The sequence below is a fragment of the Mustela erminea genome, chromosome 11, assembly GCF_009829155.1.
Source record: "Mustela erminea isolate mMusErm1 chromosome 11, mMusErm1.Pri, whole genome shotgun sequence".
Lineage (NCBI taxonomy): Eukaryota > Metazoa > Chordata > Mammalia > Carnivora > Mustelidae > Mustela > Mustela erminea.
In genome coordinates, this window is record NC_045624.1 from 43,446,097 (window position 1) to 43,471,550 (window position 25,454).

The window sequence follows — 25,454 nt, forward strand, 5'->3', positions numbered from 1 at the left end:
AGTATTAGTACTCCAAGGTGGTTAATATTGCCCTGGAGACTTTCCAGAGTACACATTTCATGGAACGGAGGAATAAAAATTTCTATTTATAATATAACATGAAAGAAGAAAGTTGTATTTTAAAATACACCCTTACAATATTCGTAATTAAAACAGCTGCCAAAATGAACATTCAATTTTTTTTTAATTTCTTTTCCTTTGCATCTTGTAATAGCAGCTCAGTGGAAATAACCACTTCAGCCTCCAAATGAAATAAATTTGGATAATTGGAGTCTAGTCAATTGCCATTCCACTCTACTACAAATGGAGAAAATAATATATTTAACTAAACAGGGCACAAAAATGTATCTTGTCAGTCTTTATTCATGTCAGAACATCTGAAGTTCATCAATATAAATAATGTTTGTATTCATATTATAAACAATGCAGAAATGTAATTTATGCTATTTGGAAATTTTAATAAAATGTGAGCTAGATAAGCAGATGAATGCTTTTTAAACCAAAAAGTTGGAGGAAGTAATATAAACAATTTGAGTAGATATTAGGATAATATTCTAAATATACAACTCCTTCAGTATTAGTAGAAACTATGGATGACTTCTCTAAGTTTACTTTTCAAGAAGCTTTTTCCAATCTGGATTTATATAATATTTCCATTGCCCCTTGGTAATACTGCTAAGAAATTCTAAAATAAATCTTAACAGTTATATTATATTGATGAATCACTGTATATGTTAGATTTGATCATTATATTTATCTCTAAATTTCTGGCTTCATTAATGGATAGGGGCATCTTAGTGGCTCAGTTGGTTAAGTATCCAACTCTTGATCTCAGCTCAGGTCTTGCTCTCAGGGTCATGAGTTCAAACCCTGTGTTAGGCTCCACACTGGGCACAGAGCCCACTTAAAAAAAATTAGTAAGTAAAAACTGAAATTAAAAAAAGACAAAAAAAAAAAAAGACTCTCACAGAGCCCCTACTATATAAACTTCCAGGCACAGAAGAAAATTTACTGATCTCTAAAACTCCATGCTTTAATAATCTTCTCTTTCTGAAATGCTTTGCACCTAATAAGCTCTTATTCATTCCTCAAGATCCTTTACAAATAAAGTCTCATGGAACATTATCCTTTGGGTTCCAACTGCACCTAAAGTGTACTTCTGTAAGTTTACCAAATATTCTACTATCAACTCACTATCTCTCCCATTAGTCCAGGAGCTCCGCAGGAGCCATGACAGTCTTTATATCTACTATGTCTGCTGAATGAAAAATGAACAAAGGTATAGCCTACTCAGATGAAACAGAGAAAGACCCTTACTTTCCTTGTTCTAAATATATTTTGGTTAACATAGTTCAAGACCATATATGTTTCTTTTGAGCAGGTGCAAAGAGAAAGCCTTTTCCAAGGCCCAACCCTATTCACACACATGACTATAATTTTTTCATTATATCTGAAAGCAAAATAATCAAAACAGACAAGCAAATGACTTTTACATTTGACATTAATCCATCCAATCGCTCTTTCCAGTATGTTAAAATCCTTCAATAGAGAAGTTCTTTTCAATAGAAAAGTTCACTGTATTAGCTATCTTTCCCATTTTCCAACAGCCTACCTGAGGCTACATAAATTTGCTATTTGCAATTGCTTAGCCCTACTTGTGACATTTAGAAGTACATTTTTATTCAGTATTCATTGCTAACTATCAGTTTAGCATGGCACAAAATTCTAATATGAAAATCATTTCCTTCAGATCTTGGGGGAAATTTTCCATTGTCCTCTAATATCCAAGGATTTCGTAGATAAGTTAAACTGCTTTCTTGATTTCATCTTCCTTATGTAGCTTTTTTCCCTTTCTAGTCATAGAGGATATGCTCTGAATCCTTAGTGCTCTACAATTTCACAATAATATATCTGAATGTGCTTCTTTTTCTCCTTCATTGTACTAACATCAAACAGGCTCTTTCAATATCTACAACTGTGACACCTCATTTCCTTGAAAGCTCTGTCTCCATGGGTCTTCTCCCATCTTCACAATCCACTACCCAAGGCCACACTTTGTCTGATTACCTTATCTTTATCAGAATCTGCAGTTCCTCTGAACCCTGACATCAACATTTTATTCATTCTCTGACCACCACCTTTTGTTCTTCTAGTTCAGTTGTTCTACAACTCCTACTATGTCACTTCTTCAACCTTATTAAGACTCCTGATCTAATGAACCCATTAATTTTTCATCATATATCAGTTTTCTCTGATCTTTCTTATTTTTCACTATGTTTCAGTTTAATCTTTATTTCTCTTAACAGCTTAGATTTGGTGGGCCATCATTATAATCATTCTCACAAAAATACTTTACTTGCTGTAAAATTATCTGGTTCAAAGTCCTAGTCCTGACTTTAGTTGCCTGAATGCTAATAAACAAATCATTGCCAGAGAAAATTGTCTAAGGATGACTTGGTTTCACTTCAAAATTCAGGAACTAAAACTTCAAATGGGTACTCAAAATTACTTCATCCTTTCATGAGTTTTCTTTCTTATTCTCCAAAACACCAATGTTATACCTTTTTTTTTTTTTTTTTTTTTTTCAAATTTAGTCACCATTGGAGTTCCTTTATCATCCTGACAACTAATTTACAAAGCCTCTCTGGATCTACATACATCCAATACCTCCTGTCACAGTAAAGTTACAAAGGCCTAATGTTCAATCTCTCCTGTCCCCAAGCTCTGCAACCCACATCCTTTCCCCTCAAGGACTCCATTGCTTTGTGAGTCCCCCTTCTTTTTCCTGATCATCAGCCTCTCCCACTGAACTCAATCTTTTCAATTATTATTGAACTATGTTCTAATAGTGCTCATTTTAAAACAAACAAACAAACAAACAAACAAACAAAAAGGGCACCAGGGTGGCTCAGTCAATTAAGCGTATACCTTTGCCTCAGGTCATGATTCCATGGTCCTGGGACAGAGTCCCACATCAGGCTCCTTGAAGCAGGGAGCCTGCTTCTCCCTCTGCCTCTGCCTGCCACCCCCCTACCTCTGCCTGCTGTTACCCCTGATTGTGCGCTCTCTCTGTCAAATAAATAAATAAAATCTTCTTTAAAAAATTAAAAAATAAATTAATTGAAACAAACCCCACAACTCCTTCCAGCTACATTTTACTTCTGAATTACTGAAGTTTGGTTATCCAGTTCTTTTTTTTTTTTTTTAAGACTTTATTTATTTTAGAGAGAGCATGAGCAGAGGGGAAAGGCAGAGGGAGAGGGGGTGGGAGGGGGAGAAGCCGGCTCTTAGCTGAACAAGAGCCCCATGTGGGACTGGATCCCAGGACCCTGAGATCTTGACCTGAGTCAAAGGCAGATGCCTAACAGACTGAGACACCCAGATGCCCTTTGGTTGTCCAGTTCTTAGTGAAAATACTAGATACTAAAAACTTGTAATACTAGATACTCTAAATTTATCCTTGGATTAAGCTGCTGCTCAGACTGCACTGATTTGGGCTGAGACAGTAATATATTTAGTAAATTGAGTTCATCATTATTTTTAAAGCTCTAGGAGATTTGTTACTCATAAGTTGTAATTACATAACATTATAATTATAAAAATAAGCTATAGAGACATTACTGAAGTAGTTGTCCTTCTTAATTCAGAAATTTCATTCTGGACTCAGCACCAGTAATGGCTGTGCATCTACCAAGCAACTTATATGATTTTATCTCTTGAACATTTCTGAAAATTGGAACTAAAATATTTTCTTATTGAGTCTGCACCCTATCAACTGTACAGTGTACGTTTCTGAGTGTTAATCTTACTTATATCTTTATTAATTTCCTGCTCTTATTTTTTCTATTTCCTTCAACTACTTAGCTTCACCTTTCGTATTTTGGAAACACATAAACTATTTTTAATCCTTGAAGAAACAAGTGGAATAAGGCAAGGTACAAATAGATATAGTAGTGATAAAGATCAAAATAGAAACAGAGGGGAACCTGGGTGGCTTAGTTGGCTGAGCATCCATCTGACTCTTGATTTTGGCTCAGGTCATGATCTTGGGGTCCTAAGAACATGCCCCGCATCGGCTCTTTGCTCAGCAGGGAGTCTGCTTGAGATTCTCTCCCTCTCCCTCTGCCCCTTTCCCCAGCTCAAGTGCTCTTTCTCGCTCTCTCTCTCTCAATTAAATAAACTAAATTAAAAAATGAAATGACTAATGAATCGTTGAACATGACATCAAAAACTAATGATGTATTATTATTATTTATTGGCTAATTGAACATAAATAAATAAATAACAGAAACAGATAAGAAACACCAAAAAAAAAAGAAAGAAAGAAAAGAAAAGAATAGAGAGAGAAAGGAAGAAAGAGAAAGGAGAGGGAGGTAGGGAGGTAGCGGTGTTTGTTGTGTAAGGGAATAAGTCAACAGAAATGGAGCTTAAGAAAGTGGCATGGCTGGCATATATACACATTTAGCCAATAGCATATTCCTTCTAAAATCTCACTGTATCGAATCAGTCAAAATAATGGACTTTCAAGTACATTATAAAAATATTTAATCCCTTGGGGCGCCTGGGTGGCTCAGAGGGTTAAGCCTCTGCCTTCGGCTCAGGTCATGATCTCAGGGTCCTGGGATCAAGCCCCGTATCAGGCTCTCTGCTCAGCGGTGAGCCTGCTTGCCCCCTCTCTTTCTGCCTGTCTCTCTGCCTACTTGTGATCTCTGTCTGTCAAATAAATAAAATATTAAAAAAAAATATTTAATCCCACAAAATTTGACCTCATTATTTTTAACAAATTTACAGAGGTATAATTGACATACAAAAAAGTGAATATATATAATGTATACAACTTGATGAATTTGGACATATGCATACACTTGTAAAACTTTTACAACAATCAAGGTAACAAACATAGCCTTCACCTATCTTTTTATTTTCAAAGACTCTGGAAATCATTTTCAGCAATTTCTCTAGTGAAGAGTGTTTCTCATAAGTATTTTTATCTTCAACACTTTGTTTTTCCAGAATTCACATAATAAACTCTAATGACACTGAAGCACTACTCTATTTTCTGAAAATAAAAACCTATTCAGTTTCCCCTGAGAATGTGATTTGATATCTTAGCCAATGAACTGCATTCACTTTTCTCTTGTCTGCTTTGGCTGATCTATAACTAAGCAGGAAATTGAACTAAAATTACTGATCAGCACACTTCAAGGCTTGTTTAATTATCAGGCAGGTCTTAAAAAGAGATGAATATGTCAAGCCCACAGAAAATACTACTCAATATCCAAAGGCAACTTGCAAAGTACTTGACTGTTTACTAGGGAAAAAATACTGGGTACAAATTACTTCATTCCTTTCTTGGGGATGAACACTGATACAGCAGGAGAGAGCACCAACATCTGCCTCAACCCAGAAAACTACTCTTTCCATACCTACATCCATTTATTAACAAAGGGCATTTCCTAGGTAGAATTCTGTTATCACTGAAGCCAAAAACCTTCAAGGAATTGTAATAGCTACTTTAAAAGTTTCAGTTTACGTAGCTCATTTGGTTCCTTATTTAAAAGGTCCGGCGTAGGATTTACAGGGCTCATGGTCGCATTAACCCATACATGAGCTCTCCCTGCCACATTGAGATGATCCTTACTGAAAAAGAGCAGATTGTTCCTAAACCAGAAGAGGAGGTTGCACAGAAGAAAAAGATATCCCAGAAGAAACTGAAGAAACAAAAACTTATGGCCCTGGAGTAAATTTGCACAGAATAAATGCAAATAAACATAAAAGAGAAAAAAAAAAAAAAGGTCCTGTCCTAGTCCATGGGGCGCCTGGGTGGCTCAGGGGGTTAAAGCCTCTGCCTTCTGCTCAGGTCATTGTCCCAGGGTCCTGGGATTGAGCCCCACATGGGGCTCTCTGCTCATCAGGGAGCCTGCTTCCTCCTCTCTCTCTGCCTGCCTCTCTGCCTACTTGTGATCTCTGTCTGTCAAATAAATAAAATCTTTTAAAAAAATAAAATAAAAGGTCCTGTCCTAGTCCATTATTTAGTCTGCCCATTCTATAGCATGAAGGCACTGCCATATAGTCAGATGAATATGACAATTATATACCTGGATTATTTGGTAAAATTTCGAAATGATAAGGAAATCATGGACAACAACAATGCCCTTAGAGTTACCTTATTTAGAAAATAAAAAATTAGGACATACATATTCCCACTTGCACCAAGAGTAACTTTTTTCTTTTTTTTAGTAATCTCAATTTCAGATTCATCATACAGCATTATCAAGTGAAGCCAAACAGATGTGTACAATTTCCCAAGGAAATGATGACAATGATTTTTTAGTTTAACTAAAGAGAACAGTTTAACAGAGAAATGTACTAACATAATTCCGTCATCCAACTGAAGATTAAATCTAATCAAAACAAAATGGTGCCAATGCAAAAAAGGAGTGCAATCATGACCAATCAAAAAGACCATGAAGAGTACAGAATCCTCTCATTCTCTTAAGAATTATCTTTTATTTCTATGCCTTATTCTAGGATTTTTAGTTGTATCCAAGACTATTTCACCAGCCACCAATCTATGTATTTCAGAATTGTAACACTGCTAGTTTTTAAAATAGGGATGTATTGTTTAGATAAGCTATCTAGCTGGTCTCCTGCTAGCTGAAGTAGTCTCAGCCTGCTACTTCTCCACCATCTTGACAACATGGATGGAACTAGAGTGTATCACGCTTAGCGAAATAAGTCAAGCAGAGAAAGACAACTATCATATGATCTCCCTGATATGAAGAAGTGGTGATGCAACATGGGGGCTTAAGTGGGTAGGAGAAGAATAAATGAAACAAGATGGGATTGGGAGGGAGACAAACCATAAGTGATTCTTAATCTCACAAAACAAACTGAGGGTTGCTGGGGGGAGGGGGGGTTGGGAGAAGGGGGTGGGATTATGGACATTGGAGAGGGTATGTGCTATGGTGAGTGCTGTGAAGTGTGTAAACCTGGTGATTCACAGACCTGTACCCCTGGGGATAAAAATATATGTTTATAAAAAATAAAAAATTTTAAAAAAATAAAATAAAATAGGGTTGTATTTATATTCCTCCTGCTAACACCTTCATTTTTCAAAAGGGGTATGTCCTTATTTTACTAGATCTTCTGATCATTCAAGAAATAAACAACTAAAATGGTAAATGCATAAAGTAGAAAGTAGAAGCCTATTTCACAAACTGCAGAGATTTTAAAATTAGGAATGTACTCAGCCAAACTTTTAACATATAAAAATCAATATATGCATTTATTCACATTAATACCCTTAGTGTTCCTAAAGTTTGTTAAACACAATTTTCTTAATATTTACTTTATTTCCATGAAGGTGTATATAACTCAATGAGTTTAGTAGCTTTGGTATCCCACATATATCAGAAGTCAGTTTTACATTGAGTAGTTTCAACTATTATTCTTATATAAAACCACCAAATCAGTGAAGAATATTTACATCTGAAATTTAAACTTAACTACATAATTACTACTTTTCATTCTACTGAGACTAGTGTCACCAGAAACTATTCACAGTTTCACCTTCATCTTTGTCAATGTCCAAATGGAGGATATATGAATATACATACACACACATTAATTGCAGTTTCTAATAGTTCCTAAAACCCAGTTCACCATATACCTATCTCAACAATATTTTTAATTCATTAAATTGTTCTCTCAACAATAGTTTCTATTCACTGAATTGTTCTCTCAAACTCTCCTAATCCCCAAAACCAAAGTTACATATCTCTAATAAAATAGGATCTTATCTTCATAACTTTTATGTCCTAAATACTTAATACCATGGCTTAGTTTTCAATAACTGAACACATTCTCATCAGAAATCCTTGATGTGATGATGATCTGTGATGTAGCGTCCTCAAGAGAAAATTTCAAAAGCAATAATACCATAGGTTTACTTACGAGAGGTTTTAGAAGCAAGAAGAGTAACTCGAGAGCCTCCTAAGAAGCGAAAACCCATTACATTCACCTGATCATCTTCTGACTGATGAGCAAAGCCTACAAAGAAAAGAAAAAGAAAATCACCTTATATAACCACAAAGAAAATACTTAATGTTTAAAATAGGAAGTTTAGTAGACAGCAAATATTTTTTATATCACCAGTCATGCTGAAAACCCAGGTATGAATTAGAATACACAAGCTGATTTTCACGGTAATTCCCAACTACTTAAATTTCTCCCTCACAATAACACTCTGAAATCATTTAATTTCCTTCCTTCTACTGCTTCATTCTAGGTTGGAGGCAGGAAATGCACACAATAAACCTAGAACACCTGTCACACCAGAAAGCAAGGAAACAATTACTGCCTAGTAGAGCAGTATGAAAATAAAAGCCAACTTAGATTACTGGCCAGAGATGAAAATACTTGAATATCAAAAAAGTGAAATACATCAAAAAAATTTAAAGGCATGATATTAAAAACAGATGATATTAAAAACAGAAAAGGCAAATGCTCACTAATAGAGGCTTCTAGAGGATAAATTCAATATTTTAAAAATCAGACAAAGAACCGAACATTTATCCAGATGATCCTACTCAAACTGCACCACATAGCCAATAGTAGGTAAGGGAAACGTTCTCTGTATAGAAATAATCTAGCAAAATATTAAAGAGAGCTTGAAAGAAATATCAATTTTCAATCTCAATAAATTTAATAGATCTCAAAATTAAAATCAGTGTTTGTTACCATACCAGAAAAGAGAGAGAGACAGACAGACAGATAACATGTACTCCCTGCTGAGAGTATATACTACCAATTCATGGAAGCAGTGTGGCCAAAATAATCAATTCTGACTCTAATACCCTAGATGCAACTACAAGTTAACAGACAATAAAATGGACAAAGAAAATATTAAACATCACAGGGATGTAATCAGCAAAATTCAGAGTGTGGGAAACTCACAGGAAAAAATAATCTTACTCTTTAACAAATCAACTGCAAATTAAAAAGAGAGAAGGGGACACCTATAGAAAAAAGATAATAGGGGCGCCTGGGTGGCTCAGTGGGTTAAGCCGCTGCCTTCGGCTCAGGTCATGATCTCAGGGTCCTGGGATCGAGTCCCGCATCGGGCTCTCTGCTCAGCAGGGAGCCTGCTTCCCTCTCTCTCTCTCTACCTGCCTCTCCATCTACTTGTGATTCCTCTCTGTCAAATAAATAAATAAAACCTTTAAAAAAAAAAAAAGAAAAAAGATAACAAAAAATTCATATCAAGAACTGCAATAAATGAATCTCATTTGAATCCTGACTCAAAAACAAATAAAAATGATAACACTGAAGACTTTCACTTCAGGCCAAGATGAATAAACTAGGGCCAAATTTACCCTTCTACTTAAGACAACTAAAAATTGGGACAAAATCTATGAAACGTTTTTGAAGACACTGGAGACAAGGAAATGAACAACAATGATCCCTCACAAAGAAAGAACAATGTGAGCCCTATGACTGCCCCTGACTACTGCCTAGAGGAAACTTCCAAGCCAGAACACAGGGAGGGGAAACCCAGGTGCAACCTAACATTCTATCCAAGTTGAAGACACAAAGTTGCAAGTCTGAGAAGGCTAAATATCCAAAGTTTGCAAGGCAGAGTGTCAAGAGAGGAGAGAGCTGCAAAGAGAGAAAAAAATATCTGAAGAAATAATGACCAAAATATTTGCAAATTAGATGAAAATTATAAACTACAGATCAAAAAATCTTAACAAACCCCAAGCATAAGAAAAATAAAAATAAAACAAGGGACACCTGGGTGGCTCAGATGGTTAAGCATCTCACTCTTGATTTTGACTCAGGTCAAGATCTCACGGTCCTGAGAAGGAGGCTCCCCCACCCAACCCGCCATGCTCAGCAGGGCATCTGCATGAGATTCTCTCCCTTTCCCCTGTCTCCCCAACCCCCTACCCCACTTACACAGGCTCTCTCTCTCAAATAAATAAATAAATCTTTAAAAAAAAAAGAAATAAAATTATAGATTAATATGCCTCACAAGTACATATTTAAAAATTCTAACTAAAGTTTAATAATTTGAATCAAATAGTATATTGAAAGGATAATACATCTTTCAGTGTGATTTATCTCAAGAATGCACAAGTATGCTAAAACCCAAAAATTAATCAATGTATACACTCATGAGCATAGCATAATATACAGAGTTGTTGAATCACTATCTGTACACCTGAAACTAATGTAACACTGTGTCAACTATACTTAAAGTCAAGGGGTGCCTGGGTGGCTCAGCTGGTTAAGCATCTGCTCAAATCATGATCTCAGAGTCCCGTGCTGGGCTCTCTGCTCCGTGGGAAGCCTGTATCTTCTTCTCCCTCTGTCTGCGTCCTTGCTTCTGTGCACGCTCTCTTTCTCCCTCCCTCTCTCTCAAATAAATAAAATATTTAAAAATAAAAGTAAAATAAAGGAAATTCTTAAATTTAAGAAATAAAAAAATGTATCAGTGTAATCTACCTATAAACAGCCTAAAGAAGAAAATGATTTAAAATATCTCAACTGATGTAGAAAAAGCATTGGAAAAAAATCTAATATAGAACAAACTCTCAGCAAACTTGGTATAGAAGGAACTTCCTCAAATGGTATAGGACATCTACAGACTACCTACAACTAAAACATACTTAATGGTGAAAGCCTGAATATCCACTCTGCCATTTCTATTCAACATTGTCCTAGAAGTTTTAGCTTAGATAAAAGACTAGCAAGAAACAAACAGAATCCCTCGACTGGAAAGGAAGAAGTAAAATGGTTTTCACTTGCAGGTAACATAATCTTCTGTAGAAAATCTGTAGTTTAGCAATGTTGCATAATACAAGAGCAATACATAAAAACTAATTGTATTTCTATGTACAGGCATACCTCACAGATATTGTGGGTTTGGTTCCAGACCACCATAATACACCAAATATTACAATAAAGTGTCAAATGAATTTTTTGGTTTCTCAGTGCATATGAAACTTATGTTTACCCTATACTAAAGTCTATTAATTATGCAACATTGTATCTAAAAATACAATGTACAAACCTTAAATAAAAAATACTTTATTGCTAAAAAGTGCTAAACATCATGGAGCTTTCAGCAAGTTCTGACTTTTTGTTGGTGGGGGGTATTGCCTCAATGTTGATGGCTGCTGACTGATCAGGAGGGAGGTTGCTTAAGGTTTGGAGAGTTGTGACAATTTCTTAAAATAAGGCAACATCCTTTCAAAAAAGATTTCTCTGTAGCATGTGATGCTTCTTGATAGAATTTTACCCACAGGAGAACTTTCAAAATTGGAGTCAATCCTCTCAAACCCTCCCCTGCCTTATCAACTAAATTTGTACAATATTCTAAATCCTTTGTTATTTCAACAAACCTCACAGCATCTTCACCAGGAACAGATTCCATCTCAAGAAACCATTTTCTTTCCTCCTCAAAAAGAAGCAACTTCTTATCCTTTATAAGGGTCCCTTCATCATGAGATGGCAGCAATTCGGTCAGACCTGCAGGCTCCACTTCTAATTCCAGTTCTCTTGCTGTTTCCACCACATCTGCAGTTACACCCTCCACTGAAGTCTTGAATCCCTTCAATCACCTGTGAGGGCTGAAATCAACTTCTTCCAAACTGCTGCTCATCTTGGTATCTTGACCTCTTTCCATGAATCACAATGGTTCTGAAATAGTGAATTCCTTCCAGAAGGTTTTCAATTTACTTTTCCCAGATACATCAGAGAAATCACTCTCTATTGCAGCTACAGCCTGAAGAAATGGATTTTTTTAATAATAAGACTTGAAAGTTGAAATGACTCCTTGATCGATGGCTGCAGAATGGATACTGTGTTAGCACAGACGAAAACAACATTAATCTCATTGTCTATCTCCATCAGAGCTCTTGGGTGACCAGGTGCACTGCCAATAAACAGTAATACTTTGAAAGGAATTATTTTTTTTCTGAGCAAAGTAGTTCTCAACAGTGGGTTTAAAATATTAAGCCATGTTGTAAACAGATGTCCTGTAATCCAGGCTTTGTGTTTAATGCATAAAGCACAGGCAGAGTAGATTTAGCATAATTTTTAAGGGTCCTAGGATTTTTGGAACAGTCAGTGAACACTGGTTTCAACTTAATCATCAGGTGCATTAGCCCTTAGCAAGAGAGTCAGCCTGTCCTAAGAAGCTTTGAAGCCAGGCATTGACTTCTCCTCCATAGCTATGAGAGTCCTGGATGGCATCTTCTTCCAAAACAAGGCTGTTACGTATACACAGAAAATCTTTTGTTTCTTGTAGCCACCCTCATTAATTATCTTAACTAGATCTTCTGGAAAACTTGCTGCAGCTTCTACATCAGCTCTTGCTGCTTCCACTTTGTGGAGATGACTTCTTTCCTTAAACCTCATGGACCAACCACTGCTAAACCAAATTTTTCTTCTGTAGCTTCCATGCCTCTCTCAGCCTTCATATAATGGAAAAGGGTTAGAACTTGGCCCCATATTAAGCTTTGGCTTAAGGAATGTTGTAGCTGATTTGGTGCTCTACCCAGACCACTCAAATTTTCTCCATATCATCAATAAAGCTGTTTCACTTTCTTATCACTCATGTGTTCACTGAGTAGACATTTAATTTCCTTCAAGACCAGTTCCCTTGAGGCACCTGGGTGGCTCAATGGGTTAAAGCCTCTGTCTTCAGCTCAGGTCATGATCCCAGATCCTGGGATCGAGCCCTGCATCGGGCCCTCTGCTCCGCAGGGAGCCTGCTTCCTCCCCTCTCTCTCTCTCTGCCTCCCTCTCTGCCTACTTGTGATTTCTCTCTCTCTGTCAAATAAATAAAATCTTTAAAAAAAAGAAAAAAAAAAGACCTGTTCCCTTCTATTTGCAACTTGGCTATTTGCTGCAAGAGGCCTAGCTTTTGACCTATCTCTGCTTTTGTGAGACTGCCTTTCTCCTTAAGCTTGATCATTTCTAATTTTTGGTCTAAAGTGAGAGACACGTTGACTCTTTCATTCACTTAAACCCTAAGAGGCCACTGTAGAGTTATTAATATGCCTAATTTCAATACTGTTGTGTCTCGTGAAATAGGTAGGCCTGAGAAGAGATATAGAGACAGAGGAATGGCCAGCGGAGCAGTCAGAACACACACAATATTTATCACTTAAGTTTGCCACCTTATATAGGGGTGGTTCATGATACCCCAAAACAATTACAATAGTAACATAAAAGATCACTGATCATAGATTATAACAAATATAGCAGTAATAAAAATTTTCAATTACCAAAATTTGACACAGAGACATGAAGTGAACAAATACTGTTGGAAAAATGGTACCAATAGACTTGCCTGACCCAGAGTTGCCACCAACTTTCAATTTGTAAAAAACGCAGTATCTCCAAGGCACAATAATTCAAAGCACAATAAAATGAGTTTGCCTGTACTAGAAAAGCACTATTTGAAATTGAAATAGGACAATATAATTTGCAATAACATCAAAATATATTAAATACTTAGCTATAAATCAGATAAAATATTTGTAAGATGTGTACACTGAAAACTACAAACTCTCACTGAGAAAAATGAAATAAGTCCTAAATAAATGAAGGTCCCTACTTTCACCTTAACAAATTAGGATAAGTAGAGCAAATTGTACCCTATTCAATATTGTTAAGATGTTGTTTCTCTCCAAGTTGATCAACAGACTTAATGCAATCCAAATTCCAATCAAACTCTCATAAGGTGTTATTTTAAATTGACAAACTAATTATAAGATTCATATGAAAATGCAAGGGATCTAGAATATCCAAGACAACACTGAGACTAGAGGGATGAAGCTGGGGAAATTATACTCCCTGACTTCTGGACATACATATTTATAGTAATTAGGACACTATACTATTGGTATATAGCAATACTGGAGGGCAAAGACAAACAGATCAATGGAATAAACTGAAGAGAACAGAAATATATACAGTTTTTCAGATGATTTATATAGTCCTATGATACATAGTCAGATGATTTTCAACAAAGTTGCAAAGGTGATCCAGTGTAAAAGGCTAGTTTTTTCAAAAGTAGTGTTGCACATTAGATGCCCATATGTAAAAATAAGAATTTTATCCTTATCTCACACCATAAAGAAATACCAAAATATGAAAAAAAAATACCTAAATGTAAATTTGGAAAACTCCTAGACAAGAACATAGGTTAAAAGCTTTATACACTTAAGGCAAAAATTCTTTAGATATAATGTTAAAATCATGATTTCTAAAAGAAAAAAATTGATGGGCTTTATCAAAATTTAAAACTTCGGCTCTTCCAAAGACACTGTTACAAAAATGAAAAGATGTGCCACAGACTTGGAGAAAATATGTGTAATTCATATAATCTGATAAATGACTAAGAAGGCAGACAAAAAAGAGTACATGCTGAATAATTCCATTTCATAAAATTCCAGAAAATGCAAACTAATCTATACTGACATAAAACCAACCCAGTGGTTGCCTGGGAATGGAGTATAATGGGTTATAAAGGGACACAAGCAAATTTTTTAGGATAGCATTGTACTTGTGGAGATGGTTTCACAGGTATATACAAATATCCAAACTGATCAAACCGTATACTTTAAACATCTGAATATAAGTTATATTCCAATATTTTTTAAAATATTTTATTTATTTATTTGAGAAAGAGACAGAGAGGGAGCACATGCTATTGGAGTAGGGATAGGTGGGGGGCAGGAAGGAGCAGAGGGGGAAGGAAATGAAAGGGGAAAGAACCTCAAGCTGACTCCTCATTGAGCATGGAGCCCAAGATGGGGCTCCATATCAGAACCCTGAGATCATGACCTGAGTCGAAACCAAGAGTCAGTCACTTAACCGACCAAGCCACCCAGGTGTCCACCAATAAAATTTACCTTTTTTAAAGCAAAAAATATACACTAGAGCTGTGTTTGAGAACTAAAGAATATATTAAAATGTGCCAGAAGAAAATATAACTAAATATCTTATAATCTTAATAGAGGCCATTCTAAGCACAACATGAAATTTGAAACTAGAAAGAAAGCAATTAATAAAATTAAATTTTACTACATAAAAATGTAAACCTTATGTATGAAAAAATAATACAAGTAGTTAATGAAAATCACAAAATGCCTATGCTAACAATTTAGAAATGCAAATTTTTAAAAGGGATGTCATTTTTCATCTTTGTCAAAAAATTTCCAAAATCCAGCTGCTGCCCTTGTGATGAACCCCGATGCTGGGCACATCACCTGATACAATTAATCTGGAGGGAAGGTTGGCATTTAAATAAAGTTTCAAATGTGCATACTCTTTAACTCAGTCATTTATCTTCAAGGAATTTCTCTAAAGAGAAACAGAAGAACCAAATAAATAAATAAATACAAATAAATAAAAAATTAAAAAATAACTACATACCCAGAACCTTCAAACAAGGGGATGTTATGTAATCATTAAAAGATAAATTTACTGACAAGGAAAATAGCCATATATTTTAGTAGCATAAAAGATTGTTACACTGGCATGCTATTTGTTATTCCATTTAAGTAAAATTTTGTGTAAAGGTACTGGTATCATGGCATACTCTGAAGGTCAGCTAATTTAACATCTATTCCCCCTTTCCCTTTATCCATCTGTATTATTTCTCAGCCTCCTTTACAGCAGAGGAAGCTACGCAGACACTATTATGGCTACTGAGACCTAAGTAGATATTTCCTAAGAATATTATAGAAACAGCCAAACTATCACCTTTGCAGATGATATGATACTCTATGGGGAAAACCCAAAGACTGCACTCCAAATCTACTAGAACTTGTACAGGAATTCAGTAAAGTGTCAGGATATAAAATCAATGTACAGAAATCAGTTGCATTTCTTTACACCAACAACAAGACAGAAAAAAGAGAAATTAAGGAGTCCATCCCATTTACAACTGCACCCAAAACCATAAGATACCAAAGAATAAACCTAACCAACAAGGCAAAGAATCTATACTCAGAAAACTATAAAGTCCTCATGAAAGAAATTGAGGAAGACACAAAGAAATGGAAAAATGTTCCATGCTCATGGATTGGAAGAACAAATATTGTGAAAATGTCTACGCTACCTAAAGCATATCTACACATTTAATGCAATCCCTATCAAAATCCCATCCATTTTTTTCAAAGAAATAGAACAAATAATCCTAAAATTTATATGGAATCAGAAAAGACCTCAAATAGCTAAAGGAATATTGGAAAAGAAAGCCAAAGTTGGTGGCCTCACAATTCTGGACTTCAGCCTCGATTACAAAGCTGTCATCATCAAGACAGTATGGTACTGGCACAAAAACAGTCTAACAAATCAATGGAACAGAATAGAGAGCCCAGAAATAGACCCTCAACTCTGTCGTCAACTAATCTTCAACAAAGCAGGAAGGAATGCCCAATGGAAAAAAGACAGCCTCTTCAACAAATGGTGCTGGGAAAATTGGATAGCCACATGCAGAAAAATGAGACTGGACCATTTCCTTACACCACACATGAAAATAGACTCAAAATGGATGAAGGACCTCAATGTGAGAAAGGAATCCATCAAAATCCTTGAGGAGAACACAGGCAGCAAGCTCTTTGACCTCAGCCGCAGCAACTTCTTCCTAGGAACATCGCCAAAGGCAAGGGAAGCAAGGGCAAAAATGAACTATTGGGACTTCATCAAGATCAAAAGCTTTTGCACAGCAAAGTAAACAGTCAACAAAACCAAAAGACAACTGACAGAATGGGAGAAGATAATTGCAAATGACATATCAGACAAAGGGCTAGTATCCAAAAATCTATAAAAGGCTCAGCAAACTCAACACCCAAAGAACAAATAATCCAATCAAGAAATGGGCAGAGGACAGGAACAGACATTTCTGCAAAGAAGACATCCAGATGGCCAACAGACACATGAGAAAATGCTCCATTCCACATCACTCGGCATCAGGGAAATACAAATCAAAACCACAATGAGATATCACCTCACACCAGTCAGAATGACTAAAATTAACAAGTCAGGAAATGACAGATGCTGGCCAAGATGCAGAGAAAGGGGAACCCTCCAACACTGTTGGTGGGAATGCAAGCTGGTGCAACCACTCTGGAAAACAGCGTGGAGTTTCCTCAAAAAGCTGAAAACAGAGCTACCCTATGACACAGCAATTGCACTACTGGGTATTTACCCTAAAGATACAAACGTGATGCTCTGAAGGGGCACATTCACCTGAATGTTTATAGCAGCAATGTCCACAATGCCCAATGCCCAATGGATTGTTTCCAAATGGATAGTTTCCAATGGATAGTTTCCAAACTATGGAAAGAACCTAGATGTCCACCAACAGATGAATGGATAAAGAAGATGTGGTATATATATATACAATGGAATACTATGCTGCCATCAAATGAAATGAAATCTTGTCATTTGCAACAACGTGGATGGAACTAGAGCATATTATGTTAAGCAAAATAAGTCAATCGGAGAAAGACAACTATCATATGATCTCCCTGATATGAGGAAGTGGAGATGCAATGGGGGGCGGGGCTTGGGGGCTAGGAAAAGAATAAATGAAACAAGATGGGATCGGGAGGGAGACAAACCATAAAAGACTCAATCTCACAAAACAGGCTGAGGGTTGCTGGGGAGAGGGGGGTCGGGAAAGGGTGGTGGGGTTATGGACATTGGGGAGAGCATGTGATATGCTGAGTGCTGTGAAATATGTAAACCTGGCGATTCACAGACTTGTACCCTTGGGGCTCATAATACATTATATGTTTATAAAAAAATTTTTTTAATTTTTAAAAAGAATATTATAGAAACATACCTTTATGATAAAAATTATAGTGATTGTTATACCTCTTGCCTTGCAGTCAGGAATCATGACTGAATTTGAAGCAGTTTATTGTAATGTGCCAACCAACATACTAGAGAAGGCACAGTGTAAAGAAAGATAAAAGCTGGGTCTTTGTAACATTCATAAACCACTATACCAGCTTCTATTGCCACTTCCGGGCCTCACTTTTGGGGAAGGCTGAGTAATATTTTATATATATATATATATATACACACACACACATATGTATACACACACATACACACATACACTATATATAGTATAAATGTTACTTAGTGCTTAAGTAACATTCAGCAAAAGCACCCCAGATGGTTACTTATTACATACATAAGTAAATATAAAGCCATTAAGCATATTAAAGCTTTTTATAATTACAATATTCTTTAAAGGCAAGAATTTGGGGTACTAGATACCTCCATTCAAATACTGTTGACAGGGTTACCTGATAGGGATATTCTTATCCTTTGTCTGACTCTTTAATTCCACTTTAATTTTTTTTAATATTTTATTTATTTATTTGACAGAGAGGGACACAGTGAGAGAGAGAACACAAGCAGAGGGAGTGGGAGAGGGAAAAGCAAACTCCCCGCACAACAGGGAGCTCAATGCAGGGCCAGATCCCAGGACCCTGGGATAATGACCTGAGCTGAATGCAGACACTTAACAACTGACCCACCCAGGTGCCCCTATAATTCTAATTTTAGATATTGATCAAAGAATTAATAATAAATTTGGAAGAGTATTGCTACAATATATTTACAATATTAATAAACTGAAAACAACATGTATGTCAGAAACATAATGCTGGCCAAATGATTTTATAGTATGGATTTATGACAGAATATTATACAATTCTTAAAATCAAGTAATAAAAATATCTAATTATATAGAAAAATACTTCACAGCATTATGCAAAGTAGAATCCTTGAGGGGTAATGAAAAATAGTTTTGTAAAGATTAGGCAAGCGTCATGAAACATGAGTAGATATTGCTGGATGGTAGAATTACCAGTAATTTCTGTTTTCCTCCTTTGGCTGTCCATTTCTAAATTTCACATTTCTTTTGTAATAAGAAAAATTAAAGTTATTTTAATATACCTATATTTGTTCAAAGAACCAAAATTTTTAAAAAATAGGGAAAGATGCAGAATAAAGCTAGTTTTTTTCTTCTCTATGAAGCTCATTAATTTGTTTATTTCAGCTAAAAAACAGATTCACAAGAGCAACTTTATCTGACACCAACAAAGAAAGTTTTATACATACCAAGAGTGAAAAGCACTCTCTAAAAGGAAAAAGTGAAAAAGTAACAAGAGTACTTATTTTAAATAATTACAGGATTTCATCATGCCTCCAATATGAATGCACATCCCAAAACTCCAAAAGAGAACATGCTGAATCATATACACTGGATCTGGGGGAAATTTTTTTAGTTTGTCATTGAGTCCCATTTCTAGAGTGATTAAAAAGCAAATATATACCAATAAGCCTAAGATAACCTGCAACATAAAAACAACTAAGCCCCAAATCAGGAGGAAAATGATGAGTTATCTGAGCTTTCCTTAGTTCTTCTTATGTAATCCATAACTTACAAAGACTACCTCTCAGGCCAAAAGCATCTATTCAATTTCTGTTGTTTTTTTCCACCTATAGTGACCATCCACTCAGAAGCCATAGTCGTAGACATTTTTCAAAGGCACCAATAAATTCAGTGTGCACCATGCAACTTCCAACTCTATTCCCAGGACAGTAGAGAAGACCCAAGGAACTAATACATTTATAAAAGATGTAAGGATAATGACTCTTTCCACCTTTTTTATAAGAAAATTGAGAAGAAAGAGAAGGGAAGGGAAAAGGAAAAAGAAACCAAACAGTATAAAACTATTTGCTAACAAAGTGTGTGGGTGTCAGTCAGTCTGTATCTGTGTGTATGTGCAAATTCAGTTACAACTATAGAATAATTGTAATAAAGAGTATTTAATTTTGGAGATTTTTCATTGAGTTAGATATAAATAAGCTTTTTAAATATTTCAAATCAATGAAAAATAAATTGTAAGTACTTTAAGTAGTAACACAAAAGTTGACTTACCATAAATTTCTAAACCTTGTGGAAAATACTCTTTATTCTAAATCCTACCCACTAATGCCATATTATAGTCAACAGTACCAATTTTTTTAATAAGGGATTTGAAAAGGTTAATTTAATTCCCAGATCTTTTTTTAATTCTATCCCATCACCAGGAAACTTAATAGATGCTACACCTTAGAAAACCTGGTTACTAAAGATGTTTTATCCAATCAACACCTCTCTCTTTTCTAAGCTACTCAGAAAGAAAAAACTGACACCTGAGAAAGTCACACCTTCACAAATTACCCCAAATTCACTGTGATATTCAAGCCTTATATACGAAGCCCCTTTCAAAGGATCAGAGCCAGAGAATTGAACAATCACCCCATCCAGCTGCTGGAGAAAGCAAAACCACAAAGAGCATCTACTTATGAGATTACTTTTTAGGGACACAGAATATACTTTAAAAAGGTACATAGACAAAAACTTACAATAAAGATGAAAAACAAATATCTACATTCCACGCCAAAAAATTCTACAGTCTAAAAAGAAACATTTGATGTTTTCACTTCTGAATACTGAAGCAAAATAATGATTATAATAATTTTAATCAAACTTAAAAGGTATACCTTATTACCTTGTTGATATACGCTATTTGCCTTTGAACATGCAAACAAGAGAGAAAATTCTTTGAAGCATTTCTATATTCTGACTTAACAATTATCTGATAATTACCCTATCATTACCTGCTGATGAAGGATTCCATTCTGAATTCTTAACATTTCTGATATTACAGGCATGTTACTTCAAAAGTCCTACCTGGAAAGAGACTGAGAAGACTAACTGGAGATTTGTTGGTATCAATAGTTAGTTTGTGGCTTGCAGTTTTTGAAGGCTGACCTGGTAGACAGATTAATTTCAGGGGAAGTCTAAATTTACATTGGATAACCCGAGGAATGCCTGAAATAAAAAGAGAGAAATGCAGATTCATAGACCTGACAGAAAATTTGACCAAAAAAACTGAACTATATTAATAGTTTGAATAACAACATATCTTATTTTAAAATTTTGCTCCATTTCATTTAGCATAACTGAAAAAGCTATAAAGTATTATCATAATACATATTTTTATATTATTGTCAAAAAGCTCAAGACAAAAATAAAATCCTAAAAAAGAGTGTAGGCATCAGGTATGCCTTTAATATAATAGCATACTTTAAAAATCATCACAGTTGAACATTATACAAAACAGTATATTTACTCAGACAGGCAGACAATTGGTAAGAGACTCTTAATCATAGGAAACAGACTGAGGGTTGCTGGAGGGAAAGGGGCTAGGGATGGGGTGGTTATATAATGAGCAGTGGGTCCTACATAAGACTGATGAATCCCTGAACTCTACCTCTGAAACTAATAATACAGTATATGTTAATTAATTGAATTCAAATTTAAAAATTTAAAAGAATGTTTTTTAAAAAAGTATATTTAATTTTATATTCAATTACTGAACCTTCTTTAAACTAAGACCTTCAAAGCTATAGCCCTAATCCAAGGCTATCAGCTAAAATGAGCAAAAAAAAAAAAAAAAAAAAAAAAAAAAAAATATATATATATATATATATATATATATATATATGAAATCTGTATCAGGAAGATACTATATGACTTTATCTAATATTTTTTCTACCACCAAAAATTTAAATCTTTAGCTATTTTTACTTATTAAAGATTTAAATTACAATTAAAAATCCACAATAAATTATAAGCATGAAGGAAGAAGTTGCTCTACTGTAGTTCCACTGAAGTTCATGTTATTTTACACAGTAATATTAAGAATATTACTTTCATATGAATTAAATTTTTCTCCATCCATTTAACTTTACATATCACAGTTAAGTGACATTTCAAAAGTATTACATGGTCATTCAACTGAATTTTTCAGTACCTTTATAGGCATATTGAAATATGTAATTAAATAAATAACAATGAAGAGTTTTATGTCAAAATTTAAAGTTTTTAAGATGGTTCCTTTCAATATTTTTACAGAGAATGAAATTGAAACCAAAGCAAATTAGGTTCTCTACTTAAAATCTAGCAAAGCAATTCTACAACTTCAGTATTCTCTCCTTATATTCTAGGATTCCACCTTTGATTGGATAAGATAAAAGGTAATATACTGAAACCTCTATCTTAGTATACTGCTGTAGAGAAATGAAAAACTTAAAATTCGTCCTACTCTACTTGATGTATCCACATATTAATTCCTTTATCTCTTTAAAATGGAGTCAGTGAGCAGCTTAAAAATAGCAAAAGCAGAAGCAGTTAAAGCTTGGGGACATGATCCCAAAGCAGGATCCCCAGAATTAGCGACATATTCTGTTAATGCCAGTTGGAGTTGTGAGCTTGCTTGACATCCAAGCTGGGAGTATACTTTCCAGCACTACTTATTCACGAGGATCGTGAGAGATCATCAACAATGGCAAGCATACTGATATATGAGGTCAATTAAATACTTTTTCAGAGCATGTGGAGCATATTTGTGATTCTCGTCAACATAATCTATTATCCATTAAATTTTACATAGCTCATTTTTTTGCTCATAACCAACAGATGTTAAATTCACTTCTCCTGGAATCCTAGATGCAAATTATAACTGATGTCTCTTCAGAAAAGCTCCCAAGGCATTATTTCCTGACATTCTGTGAGGTTTTAGAGGCATGTGTATTTGTACTTTATAATGATGAAATGTTTTGACTCAAAATATTATGGTAACATGATCTAAGCTACTGCTCAAACCACAACTATCAGTATCACCATAAAAAATATTACAAAACATTATTTTTCCCAATTTCATATATTCCATATATCCCCAAATTATAGAAATATACCTACTAATATGTTTCCTCTATAATATATAAATTACAGCCTTGATTAATAGATGCAGTCTGGAAAGAACAAGGACACTAAAACCTATTTCCATTTCCTTTATTTTTAATGAATGTAGTAATGGAAAAAAATCCTTCATCTTTTGACAATTCTGTATATGTATGAAGAGAAGCTACTTTTCTATATATTTCACCCAAAAGCTGAGTTAAGTGTTCAAACAAATTTTGACTATAAATGTTCTTCTAAAACTATACTGCTAAAACTGTGGTTCTACTTTACTTGGATCAGATAGGTAGTACTTGAATTGGTGGTAAAAAAAAAAAAATTAATCACAATGAATAACACTGGCCTTACATTACTGATTCTATATATTTGAAGATTATTACCCTAAATCTCCAAGAACCTAGAGCTAAAGAAACTGGTTGTATATATATGTTTTCAGAAATTGAAACAAATGGCTTGCAAGCACTAATGAACCCAAGAAGGGAAATACATTATAACTCAATTCACAACTCGGGTCAGTTAATGACAATATCATACACTAGGGCAATGGTCTACAATTGCTAAGATTTGTAGAAACCCTCCAGAATTTCTTTTCTACCCAAGAATTGTAAACCTGTTTCATAGGACATTTGGAAAACATTATTTTGAAAAATGATGATACTCCTACTTAATAAAATGATTATGGCTATTCTTTAAATGCTGGCAGCTTGAAAAGTTTTACCTTGCGGGGGGGGGGGTGGATATGAAATCTTTTAGAAACCAGTTTAAGGAAATCACCTTTAAAAAGAAAAATTGCAATGCCTGTATTTAACACTACTTCCCCTTAAATTTAAACCCCAGTCTTTTAAAATATAATCTCCAGTATTCAGACATGGGGTTTTTATCAGAGGCATATTTCTATTGAGCTTCAATTTTTTTAAAAAACCTTAAATGTAAGTTTGGCTACCAACTTACTCTTAAGGCTGTGAATGCATCTAAGAACCTGAAGCCAGACGTATAGAGATATGTTTGAATGCATGCATGTATGTACCTATAATAAGGAAGGAAAGAATTACATGTATTTAAAGACTTTACAAATTTGCTATTAGAATAGCTTTCAATTTAGCTGAAAGTCTAATTGGTTGTAACTTTGCCTACCATCAGTGATATTTTCTCTATGTAGTTGGCAAAACAGTCCCTGTATCTGGCTTATTCAAATAACTCTGAGTGTTATGCTAAGAAAAAAAATGGTCATTTATAATACTCAAATATTGGCCTACTTGTTCATCAGACTGACTTTGTTCTACAGTTTTTTACCAAAATATAATCACCTTTCCTTCAGACACTTCCCTTTCTAGCCTAACAGAGGAAATGGATGGTCGCAACTACTCTGGTGCAATTAATCACAAAATTATTTAACATTTAGAGAGAAAATTCACATCAAAACCACTCTTGACAGAACAATTTCTTCAGGAAAAGAATTCTAATTATACCTGGCACACCCAAGAGCCCAGTATCACTGTCAAGAGAGAAGCCAAAATGTGCTTTGGGGGGATGGGGGGGGGGAGAACATATATACCAGAGTAGAATAACTATATATATTACACATCTATATAATGCCTTCAGGAATCTTTCCAGGGGCCTGCTAGAGTCATTTCATTTTGAAAACAAGGAACCCCAAAGCAGTAGCAATGTCTGGGAGCCAGAACTTCCTTGATCCCTTCCTGTTATGTCTGGCTACATACTGTGCCCCATCTGTAGTCATGTTTTACACTGCCCATGTCATGTAACTTTAATGCAGACATAATGGAGACTAACTCTTATGGGACAACATAAAACCTCCTTTGCTTCTCTTTTTCCACATGTAAAAGCAGAACTGCTTATCTGCAAAGAGCCTGAACAGATCAGGCCAATAAAATGGACCAGTCTTTGAAATTTGAAGCCTTGTGTCTAAGTTAAGATCTAAGTAGCAACATATTATTTAATTCTGCCAAGTAGGTGAAGCTGAATATTACAGTCCTTCTCCCTAAAGCTTAATTATAATTTTAAAATATATCATAAGAGATTATTAACTTTGTATTGAAATACTAAAATTTCCATGTATTGGGATATTTTTCTCATGATTTGGGCTGAATTTATAGTAAGAGAGAATAAATTCCTTCCCATAATAACCTTTACTAATTTTTTAAAGACAAAATAAATCACTTAAATAATATGGTATTTTACAAAAGTTAGTATAAAATCTTACCAGCTAAATTCAATCTTGCCAAGTAAAATGTAAATATTCATTGTTAATAATTAGTTATTTTTAATAACCCAAATCCCAATTTGACAAGTATACTTCATGTTATTAAGCTAAACACTTATCCTATAAAATTTTTCTCATATAAATATATTTTCACCTCCCAGACACAATGCAACTCAGGTTGTTGGCATTACCAAAACTGTATGAGTATATTACTGCCATCATTTTTTAAGTATTTATTATTAATATTATCTAATATTTATCTTAAAATATAATAAACTGAAACCACCACATTAAGTCTGTGTCTAGAAAGAAAAATAAAGTAGGATAACTAAGTGCCTGTCATTTACCCTGACATCACACAATTTAAAGATG

The 25,454-nt window shown here is 34.8% G+C and overlaps 1 protein-coding gene across 3 annotated transcripts in view; it reads right to left on the reverse strand.

The window, feature by feature from the left end:
- BBS9 (Bardet-Biedl syndrome 9) overlaps window positions 1–25,454 on the reverse strand; it is a 446,163-nt gene that overhangs the window by 227,666 nt on the left and 193,043 nt on the right. For all 3 annotated transcript variants that reach the window (XM_032305995.1, XM_032305996.1, XM_032305993.1), the window contains 2 exons: window positions 20,786–20,926; window positions 7,957–8,052 (listed from right to left, as the gene is read on the reverse strand). In XM_032305995.1, the coding sequence (XP_032161886.1) occupies window positions 7,957–8,052; window positions 20,786–20,926 (237 nt within the window). The remainder of the gene's footprint in view (window positions 1–7,956; window positions 8,053–20,785; window positions 20,927–25,454) is intronic.